Consider the following 11,148-nt stretch of genomic DNA (forward strand, 5'->3'; position numbering starts at 1 on the left):
CTGGGCGGTCGTGGCTGGGCGGTCGTGGCTGGGCGGTTGTGGCTGGGCGGTTGTAGCTGGGCAGTCGTAGCTGGGCAGTCATGGCTGGGCGGTAGTGGCTGGGCGGTCGTAGGACTCTGAAGATAATCTACTCTACCCCGATTTCTCTTTCTTTTTTTTCAGACAGAATCTTAAATAGCCCAGGCTAGCCTCAACTTACTATGTAGCTGAACCTTGGACTCTTTCACACCTTGGCTTCACTTCAGGGGATATCCAACCCCATTACCAAGAAAACCTACTTTACTTGAGAGTCTAGTTATTTTAAGTGCTTTCACCTGAAAATAATGTGCTTCACTTTTAATCGTATATGACCTCACAGCCCTTATTAACTTGCTACCAGGAAGCAATTTAATATCGAAAAAGAGAATCCTAAAACCAAATACCTTTCTGTAATTGTGTTGGGTTTGTTTTTGTTTTTGTTTTTTTTTTGAATGACACCTCAAATCTATATTTGCAATGAGATCGGAAAAGGTGCTTGCTAGGCATTCATTTTCCTCTAAAAACTATTTTGCACAGCAGCAATATACTTACACTTAGCAAAGTTCTGTGTGGTCTGGCATCACGGCCCCACCCCCACCCCAGGGCTTCTGCACTGGGCACACACGCTGCCTCACAGCTCCAGAGTTTGGCATTTCCATACTGCAGAGTTTACCAGGGAAGTGTGAGAACACACTTGATCATTTCCCTTGGGACAAACCAGCTCTATCATGGTCTCCTTACAGTTTGAGTGAAAACAATCAAATTGCAAGTCTTTTTTTTATATGAACGTTCTTTGTTCGGTTAAGCTGTTATTTTTAAAACACAAAGCAACATGAAGTTCATTTATAAGTCTGAGTTGGTCAGGTGAATTAAATTTACAATCTGTATCAGTCAGATATTTATCAAAAGTATCTTCTTAGAAGTTTTGATAGTAGATTTGATTTTGTATGAATTTTATAAGATTTTATTGCCTAGAGACATTCACTTCAGGATCTTTTCAAGATTAATACTTCGGCTTTGCAAAACTGAGGGGTTTTGCAAAGGTGAAGCAATTTATAAACATATAAATGTACACACAGTAGCACTTTGTCAGTGATCTTCTCAAATATGATTCTTCTAGATAGTACAGCTTACTGCTATTGTCTTAGTGCATGAACACTGGTGCCCCCACAACAGTGATATAACCTAATGCTGAGGTTTTGGGAAGCATACCCCTACTGATGGCACATGAGTATAATCTGGTAGAAACTTCTAATGCCAGCAGGGGAGAGATCATATGAATATGAGTATAAACTGAAGTGTCCTGATATAGTAACATCATTTAAGTGTGGTCTCCCTCACCCCTTCCCTCCCCTCTTCCCTCCCTCACCCTCTCCCTCTCTGTCTTGTATGACATTGGGGATGAAACTCGGGCCTGAGATGTGCTTGGGAAAGCATCCCATCACTGAGCTATGGGTTAAAACTTAGTAGGATGTTAATAGTTTTGCAGATTTTTGTAAACCTAGATATCTGGGTGTGTGAATGAGACTGTCATGTCAGTAAATCAGGAACAACTTAACTCGGGATAACCAAGCAGAGAAACCTGGCCCCTTCCCACCAGAGCTCCTTCCACTGCATGTGCTATTGCTATTCCCTTTGAATGATGAGTGTGAATCACTTTAATGGCTCTTGATCATTACTAAGATGACCTGAGCTTGCTTTCTGTCCCTAATAATAATTATGCTTCATATAATTACTATTATCATCCTCTCTCCTCAGTAAGAACAGTGACTGGGCCAGTTCCCCAAAGGTCTACTCTCTCCTCCCTCTCATCCACATTCTCTTCTTTTGCAGATTGGATTTGAGACCCCTTCTCCCCAGGGACAGGCTGCAGACTTGGGGAGTGGGGGTGGGGCTGATTCCGAGCCAGCTCGCCACGTCTTCTCCTTCTCCTGGTTGAATTCCCTGAATGAATGATATTTATTCTCGTTGCTGCCCCCTGTCTGCCTGGCTGAGAAGCACATAGGCAGCAGGAAACCTGAGTGGAAATTCACCAGGATTCATATGAAGGGGACCTCTGGACCGGATATTTGAAAACAAAACAGCAACACCCTTTAATTACAGATGACTTATCGCACTCATTGAAAAAATGATTATGTTCAGAACAAAATTACAGAAAATACTCTTATGAAGAAACTTGATCTTCTGCAAATCTTTTATTGTGTGAGAAACATTCTGAAGGTTGTATAGGTGTGGTACACGTGTGTGCACCGGCTGTAAGTGCCAAGTGGTAACAAAGTGGCAAAACACTCTCCTCTCTCCGGGCTTCTTGCTCTTTTAGGACCCTTGTGCCTTTTGCTTTTCTCCTTATCATTGCCCGTGGTAGGTGACATTCAGTGTCAGTTCAGAACTGACTGATTTATCAAAATATGGAGACTGGTCACTGACCAAAGCTATGCAAGGCTATAGAAGTTCCTATTTTCTACAGATGTCACAGGATGTGCAACCAGAAGTTTTCTTTACATGTGGCCACACTTCCATAGTACGGAAGGCCAAAAGTCTAGGGCAACTCTTTTGACATTTTTCTAATCATATTTACATAGCTCATAATCTTATATCTATATATTTTAATTGAAGTTATCTGAGAGGAACTGTCTACTTTCTTATGTGTCTGTCATAGCAGCAATTTGATAATCTGTGGAACAACTGCATGTATTTAAATATACACACAATTCTCCCCCTGTGCTCTCTCTCTCTCTCTCTCTCTCTCTCTCTCCCTCTCTCTCTCTCTTTCTCTCTCTCTCCCTCCCTCCCTTCCTCCCTCCCTTCATGCCTTCATCACATAAGTGTAACTTAGCTTTAAATGAACTCTTAAATAAATGTTTTTAAGAACTTCAGTCTCTTAGCAATTTATTCAGTGATTCATGTTTTATTATTAAGCCATTAATCAAGCATATTTCAAGGGTCTCAAGAGAAGTGCCATCTTCATGTATATAAATTAATTTTAAAGTATTAATTATGGACCTAAAAATTTTCGAGTGGTAACTAAACTGCTAAAGCAGATGTATTGTCCAACTAATTAGAAGTGCTGTTTCATTTTAGAAGCACATAACAGTCTTACAAGTTGCAGTTTTTAGGACTGGGATAGAGAGAAATATGAAAGGTATTGGTGTAGCTATAAAGTCAAAATCTTTTTTTAAAGAAAAATATTCCCAAGGGCCCTTTGAGCGCAGATCTGTTTATTTACTTGAAGTGTTTGCATTATTACGTCTCTCCTCTCTGAGGCTGATGAGTAGTACGGTGGGTGCAAGCACCTGCCTGTGGACCTGGAGAAGCAAGCTCAGCTCCTAGAACTCACATGGTAGGAGGCAACAGACCTTCACCAGCTGTCCTCTGATCTCCACCCACTTCCCATGATGCCCACACTTCCCTGGTCCTCAGCTAGTCAGGCTTGCATGCTATTTCCACTGTGGCTGATCTTCCAGTTGTAAAGTTATCAAGTTTTGGAGGGCTCTAAAATTATTTGATTTAATCTCAGAAGGGAAATCGGAGGTACAGAGGAAATCCCAGGACAAATTACAGGGCCAGTGTAAGCTATGTGACAATGTTCATATCTTTAGGAGAAAATAAAATGTAGGAAGTTTTTTTTGGGGGGGGAGGAGAGTTGTTTGTCGTATTGTTTTTCTTTTCTTGTGCTGGGGCCATTTCTGTATGCACACTGAAGATGAAAAATAAAACCACAACAACCTTTGCAGATTTTATTAAAAATATATTCAACGTTCTCTTACACAACCAAATTGACCAAGGATCAGAAAGATGTTTTATTATTGAAACATTTACAAGAAAAAGTTGATTCAAAGAGCTTACACATTTTATCCTAGCCACCCCTCAAGAATGAATTCTCTTTCACTGTAGCTCCAAATAAAAACAACTGGGTGACTCCCATCTGCTTTTTTAAAGGTTTCCTCCTTCGGTCCACACTTTCTTTAAGATATCGCTATAAAGACACTTCTTTGCACATAGAAATGAAGCATGGGCAATACAAATAACGCTGTTTTGTTACTACACAGAAATACACTTTGTGCATGCTAATTAAGGGGTATATAAGCTCTCTCCCTGTACATCTTCTATGCTTCAAGCTATATAAAAATAAACAAATGATATCAGAGCTGCAATATGGTACAGAATATCGTGTTTTAAATTTTTTATTTTGACTTGAGTGCTAAATGCAGAATCGGTTTGGCCAAGCGCAATATTTCATTTCCCGATAATCTCCATCAGTTTCCTGTTGCTGTGAGCTTGCTGAGCTAACTGCTCGGCCCTGGCCATTTCCAAGACTTCCCGCAGAAGGTGGAAGGTGAGATCCAGAGAGATGGGCGGCTCCTCGGACCGCCTCTCCCTCTCCAGCGCCCCCCGGTGGCCACCGAGGGCATCCCCGGCGCCGCGGTCCGCCTGCTCCGCGCGGCTGTCGAGCGAGCGCTGAGGCATCTGCAGCTGCTTCAGCAACACGCGGAAAAAGTTAGCTGCAGCCGGGTCGTGCGAGGGGAGGCTGCCGCGACCCGCGGTGAGGGGCATGGAGTTGGGGGACAGCCGAGCAGCGGGACTTCTGTTGAGGTTCCCCAGGCGGAGGAAGTATTCTTCACCCATGCGGATCAGAACCGGCTGAGGTTGCTGGGGTTGCTCCGGCTGCAAGAAATTCAAGGGCTGCGGGGCCCGCGGCGTTCCGGGGACGGATCCCCTGCTCAGCAGGGCCCTGCAAGGCAGGCAGGGCGACAGAGCCACCAGCAGCATGCCCGCGGACACCAGCAGCCGCAACCGCATGTTAGGGGCGCGCTCTGCAGCACCGAGGTTGAGGTCGGGGGAGAGAGAAGGTGGGGAAGAGAGGTAAGATTGGTTAGAGTTTAGCTCAGCTGGAAGGTGCAGCGGGGCTTCCATTCGGACACCCATAGATAAGAAGACAGGCTCTAGGTTTCTGCGACACTGTCCGCGGTGCTGAAACTGTGGACCTGCAAAGCTCAACTGGTGCGAGCCCGCAGGTGACCGACCCTTCTTTGGAGACCTAGAAGGGACGCCCACTGGCTCCTCTTCCTAAGAATCTCCCAAACGTCTTCCCCAAACCGACTTCCCTGAGCCCGGACAAGTGCCACAGGTTTAAGCTGTCGCCCACCCTAATCGCCCCCTTTTGGACATCCTTTTCTTCCAAATTGAGAACTACTCCCCCCCTCCATCCCTGTCCTTGCTCTCTTTCCTTGGGGACATGGGATGCAATAGGGGAGACGTTCTTTACACAGCCTGTGAGCAGAGAGAGGCAGATTGGATTGAGTGGATAAAGAGGAGCAGCCGCAGCCGCCGTCTAACTTCGCTTTTTCACATCGCCGCTGTCATCGGAATTTTAAGGCACAGTTAGCGACACACACACATGCATAGGCACAGGCATTCCAGCACACGGGCAGCTGGCTCCAGGGCTCACTGCAGCAGCTCAGGCAGCACAAAGTTGGTGGCGCCCGTCTAGGCGCTGCCCTACCTTCTCCTCCCTTGGCAGGTGAGCCCGCACTGCTGCCTCTGCAGAGGGACCTCTCCCAGGATGCCTCCTGCAGATTTTCTTCCTCTTCTCCTCCCTCTTCTCCTTTTCTTTTGCCTTTTCCTTTTCTCTTCAGTCTCTCAACGTACTTGGGCTCTGAGTTTCTCCTCACCAGAGCCTGGAGTGAGATTTTATAATGTCGACCCTCTTCACAAAGCACGCAGCATTTGCCTAATAAGCTGACGCTCTCTTGACAGCTCGATTGCGTGCTGCCTCTGCTCCTGCATAAATAATAGGGCCCTGCCAAGGAGCGAGGGACAGAGTTCTGCTATTTCAACACTGAATCTCACATCCAATTATATCAACAGATATTTATCGCCTCCTTGGTGACGTCAACGAGCCCTAAAATGGAAGGGCTTCTTATGACTTGTCCATTGACAAAAATTCTTGAATGAGATTATCCAAGTGTGGAAAACACACTGACCTCTTACTATGATAGGCCAGATACAGGACTGGAAAAGAGACAGAGAGTGGGAGGGGAGAGAAGAAGAGGTGGGGAGTGCAGAGCTGCTAAGAAGGTAGCCACCATTAAGGGGGTGGATCTGGACATTTCCTGGTGCCTCACCACCCCCACTTAACTTTTCTGTCAGGTTGTCCTCTCAGGAAACATCTCAGTAACTGAAATATGTCTTTACTATGGCCTGCCATCTTTCTGCTGGAGGAGAATGAAGAACAACCGAGAGAGTCTTAGCTTTTATCCACTTAGTCCTTCCAAGAGCATATATAGGAATTATGGATCTGAAGACAAGGCCAGGAAGTTTTTGAAATCAGCTTAGCAGTTCTCTTCATGAGAAAAGAGCTATTCTAATCATGAAGGCCATAAACAACGTCTCTTAACAAAAGCCTCAGGTTCAAGCGAATCTCAGGCCTCCTATGGTTCTCTTAGAATCTAAAGTTAATCAGGACTTTTCTGTTTCCCTCAGAAGACCAAGGCAAACTGTGTGTACGTTAAGCAGTCTGTTCTGAGTCTACACTGAAAACCCAAGGAGGGAGGCACTGTTCTCTTGTGTTGAAAAAACTTAAGCTGTTTGATAACCTGAAAAAAAAAAATCAGTTATTGAGTCTGCAAATAAGAATCATTCATTTCACCTCCATGTACTGTGAAATCATGATAGTTAGTGCATAGCAAGGCACTCAGGTTATTTATGATGTGTTCTGTTCCTTTCTCCACATTCAAATGTGCGCCACAAGTGTCTTTAGTAATTGCTCTCTGACACTGTTATAGAACACAATGCCATGTCTACAAAATCTGCTCTCAGGTTTCGAGTTAAATGGATATTACGTCTAAGTGGGAAGCAGCTACCTTTAAGCCTGCAATTCAGGATCTCTTATAGACTCTAGTGTCTGGGCTTCACCTCAGCTGCTTCAGAGCCACCACTACTGTTTACCCAAAATTTCCTGTTCCCTGTTTCTAGTTATGTCTGGCATTTTCTCCGTCACTAATGCGACGCCGCAGATTTCAACCTCTGTTTGGGGGAGTCTGTACTAGTCGACGACTCTTCTAGAAACAAGAGGAAGGTGGGGGAAACACGGGGGTGTTGCAGAAAAGTCAGTGCGTAGATGGATGGTGCACTGTGGGATGCACTTCTGATAGAGGAGAACACAAGAAGAATTCTGCCCACTGGGAAAATGTGATTTGTTAATAAATGATGACTAAATCGTGCTTTGGAGGAAAACTGGCTTTACATTGATAAGGAGGCCTGCGGAACCTTCATTGTTGTTTCTGTGGGCATTTTAGAAGTTAAGATTCATCTCAGTGTTTGGGGTTTTTGTTTCTTGGTCTCTGTTTCATTTTAACTTTCATTCCTGACCCTTTCTCTGCCCATTCATCAACTTCAGCTTAAACGCCAGTCTGCAGAGGGAAAGGAAGCAGATGAGTCCTGAAGAGGACGAAGAGAGAGAAATGCCTATGAGCTTTTGAGAAGTCAGGGAGGTTCCTTGGGGAAGAAGTAGCACATATGGGACTCTTGCTTACCTCCTGACCCTTGAGGTCCCTTCCCATCGGACCATCTGGCCCCACTTTTGCTGGTGAACGTTTGCCGTGGGACTTCCCTGGAATGTCTACTGTGAAGGACCATAGCTTACTGAAGTAGATCGCAGAGTGCTCATGGTAGAAATGATCGCTTGGTGTAGATGGAAACCAGAGGCAATCTGAAGTCACCCAGCTATTGATAAAGTCAGAACAACAGCCCAGTTCTTTACTGCTGGCCTTACTATTTACACAGCATTACAGTATCCTCTGTGCCTCCCTGCCCAGTAGAGGGACTCGAACGACCGAGATGCGTGGAGTTTAGACGGAGCAACACACATATCAGTTCCTGAAGTGCCTTTTCTTGGATTTTCCTTTTATTCACAAGGTATGAGACTACAGAAATTCCTTGTGCAGTGCCCCTTGGCTTTAAATGTCTGTGTGTGCACACTGCTATTTTCATGTTAGCTGAATCTTGTGATTATGATGCGAGGTTTTTAAGTGCACTGATGCACCTAAAAATGAAAAGGCAAAAGTAAAAATTCACACAAAAATAAAAGCATTAATTTTACCTCTTTATAGAATATAGAGAGTAGGGAGGATTCTTGAAATTAGGATATAGGTGTGTGACTGCAGATGTAACAATGTAGATATGGCCTACACAAGACAGTAATAATCTCTATTATAAGACTTACACCAAGAGATAGTGCCTTACTTACCGAAAGGTGGCATAAAAGGACCCACACAAATGCTTTTAGATCCTAGAAACACTGTTCAAGAAATATGGGCACCAAGTGATTAATTCCTGTTCAAAATACTTTGTCAAGAGCAATGTCACATAGGCATGAGGTAAATAATGTAGAGCACAGATAAATTAAATAAAAGAGAAACAATAGATTTGGGTATGGGACTCAGAGACAGAACACTTGCCCTGGGTTCAGGCCATTGTACTACGGACACACACAGGCGCACAGACACACAGACACACACACACACAGAGAGAGAGAGAGAGAGAGAGAGAGAGAGAGAGAGAGAGAGAGAGAGAGAGAGAGAGAGAGACAGACACAGAGACAGACACAGAGACAGACACAGAGACACAGAGACAGAGACACAAAGAGAGAGACAGCGAGACAGAGACAGAGACAGAGAGAGGAAGAGAGACAGCGAGACAGAGACAGAGACAGAGAGACAGAGACAGAAAGACAGAGAGACACAGAGAGAAAGACAGAGAGACAGACAGAAAGAGACAGAGAGACAGAGAAACAGAGAGAAACAGAGAAACAGAGAGAGAAAGAGAGACAGAGAGGCAGACAGAGAGAGACAGATACAGATATAAAAACAAAGACACACAGAAACAGAGCAGGTAACCCCTCAGCGCCTGCATCTCTGCACTTTTATACACTTCTATTGACAAAATCCAGGCAAGCAAATACACTCCCCAAGTTTGCTAACTGAAAGAGTTGCAATTAATCTGCCATCTTTACTCACAGTCAGGTTACTTAATCATTGTGGTCACGGCACTTTAGGTGAATTTGATAGCCATCTTCATAAGATGATAAAGGATTTCAAAAACATAAATATCTCACTGTTTCCCTGGGAATAATATTGTAACTCTTAGCATTCTCTTATGGTGTCAAAGCCATACATCCTCTCTACAGAGAACATGGAAGACTCTGAAAAACACAATGGAGCAGGTAAGCCAGCTGTGGAGGCACACATCTCTAGTTCCAGCCAGCTGTGGAGGCACACATCTCTAGTCCCAGCCAGCTGTGACCAGAACCTTCAGTGGGCAGCAGGATTGCAGGCTGGAAATCAACCTGGCATATATAGTAAGCCTTGGCCAAACAGCAATAGCAAAACACTATACAGAACTCTTCTGAATGTCAAAGCTAATCAATCACATTTACCACTTTGTTACCTGTCCCCAAGGGTTTGTGATGAGATCTGACATTTTTCTTAATTGGACTAATACTGTGGTCTTAATTGTGATCTCTACTTTAAAATAAAACCTACTGTCCTTTAACAACAATATGAACTAACTAGCACCCTCAGAGCTCCCAGGGACTCAACCACCAACCAAGGACTATACATGGTGGGACTGATTGTTTTGGCAGCTTGTGTATAGTAAAGGATTGCAAAGTCGATCATCAATGGGAGGAGAGGCCCTTGGCCCTGTGAAGTTTCTGTGCCCCAGTGTAGGGGAATGCCAGGGCCAGTAAGTAGGAGAGGGTGGGGTGACAAGCAGGGGGAGGGGGAGGCAACAGGGGTTTGTTCTTGTTGTTTTTGGGGGTTTTTTTTTGGTCTTTTTTTTTTGAGGGGAAACTGGGAAAGGATAAATCATATGACATGTTAATAAAGAGAATATCTAATAAAAAATAAAATAAAACCTACATTTTAAAACCTAAATGTAAAGGAAAAAAGGGAGGGAATTATTTTAAATATTCTTACCACAGGAAATGGTATGTAAGGTGACATACCGGTTAGTTAGTTCCACTTAGCTGTTCTATCGTGTATACATATATCAAAATATGTTGTATGCTGTGTGTATGTGTGATTTTTATTGGCAATGCACATTAATTATTTGATTAATAAGTGTTCTGTTGTGGGACTTTTTCTCAGATTAAGTTCAGGACCTGTATATTTATGTTCTGCTAAAATCATGGATGTCCTTCAGCATAAATCTCACATTTCACTAGTCACTGTCACAGCATAGACTGTCCTCTGTGTGACAGGGCATGGATTTTCTGCATAAGCTCCTTCTCAAAGCACAATGGATACTTCTTGGCCTGTTAAATAAATTCAGAGACTACTCCCTTGTCCACTGAATCCACTCAGGGGATACTTTCTAGCCTATTGAAAGAATGTAGTGGACACTTTTCTGTTTAATGAATACAGTGGACAGACACTCTGTATCCTGTTGAATAAATGCAGTGGATATTCCCAAGCCTGTTGAATATGTGCAGTGGCTACTCCCCAGACTTTTGAATAAATGTAGTAGACATTCCTTAGCCTGTTGGATGAATACAGAGCATACTTCTTGCCTGTTGAATTAATGCAGTGGTTACTCCATAAGCTAAGTAAGTGCAGTGGATACGCCATAGTCCACGGAATTCAGAAAAGTCATCTAGAAGTATATAGAAGTATATCATCCTAAAATAACTAAATAGCACAACTGTATTCTATTATTTCCTGTTGTGGTAGGCCAGTTAATCCTGATCAAATTGCCCTGCCCTTGTTCCTGTCTACCCACCCCAATGTTTTGGGTTCCTGAATGAAAGATACACACGCACGCAGCCTTTTGTTTTAATGCGCCTTAAACAGCTCAGTGGCTGCGCATTTCCAAACCTCCATGCAGCTAGCACACTCTCCCTTCTGATATTCCTGAATTATTATTTACTAAATCCTATATTCCATCTGGGCTGCCCCATACCCAGGCCTGCAGCCCTCCTGGGCCAGGATACCTGACTCTTACATGTTGACCGTACTCTCTGTCAGTTCTCTCTGTTTTTCTTTTTTCTTTTTTTATTTATTTATTTTTTTATTTTCTTTATTTACATGTAAATTTCTCCATTCCCAGTTTCCCTTCCAAAAAACAAAGAAA

At 43.7% G+C, this 11,148-nt stretch overlaps 2 protein-coding genes across 4 annotated transcripts in view; one reads left to right on the plus strand and one right to left on the minus strand.

Annotated features, from left to right (window-relative positions):
• Trim55 (tripartite motif containing 55) overlaps positions 1 to 2,291 on the plus strand; it is a 39,754-nt gene extending 37,463 nt beyond the window's left edge. For 2 of the 3 annotated variants that reach the window (XM_031376425.1, XM_031376426.1), the window contains one exon: positions 1,852 to 2,291. In XM_031376425.1, the coding sequence (XP_031232285.1) occupies positions 1,852 to 1,974 (123 nt within the window). In that variant the 3' untranslated portion in view covers positions 1,975 to 2,291. The remainder of the gene's footprint in view (positions 1 to 1,851) is intronic. The other variant, XM_031376427.1, reaches the window with a different exon arrangement.
• A 1,450-nt stretch (positions 2,292 to 3,741) lies between these two features.
• Positions 3,742 to 5,745, minus strand: Crh (corticotropin releasing hormone). Its single transcript, XM_031376251.1, has 2 exons — positions 5,522 to 5,745; positions 3,742 to 4,832 (listed from the first exon to the last, which is right to left on the minus strand). Exon 2 carries the CDS (start codon positions 4,816 to 4,818, stop codon positions 4,255 to 4,257), a length of 564 nt encoding a protein of 187 aa, XP_031232111.1. The 5' UTR covers positions 4,819 to 4,832; positions 5,522 to 5,745; the 3' UTR covers positions 3,742 to 4,254.
• Between the last annotated feature and the right edge of the window lie 5,403 nt (positions 5,746 to 11,148).

This window comes from Mastomys coucha, unplaced genomic scaffold (genome assembly GCF_008632895.1).
Source record: "Mastomys coucha isolate ucsf_1 unplaced genomic scaffold, UCSF_Mcou_1 pScaffold17, whole genome shotgun sequence".
In the NCBI taxonomy this organism is placed as follows: Eukaryota; Metazoa; Chordata; class Mammalia; order Rodentia; family Muridae; genus Mastomys; species Mastomys coucha.

Coding starts and splice junctions, on each gene's coding strand:
- Crh (XM_031376251.1), bottom strand. CDS start 4,818: ATGCGGTTGCGGCTGCTGGTGTCCGCGGGCATGCTGCTGGTGGCTCTG.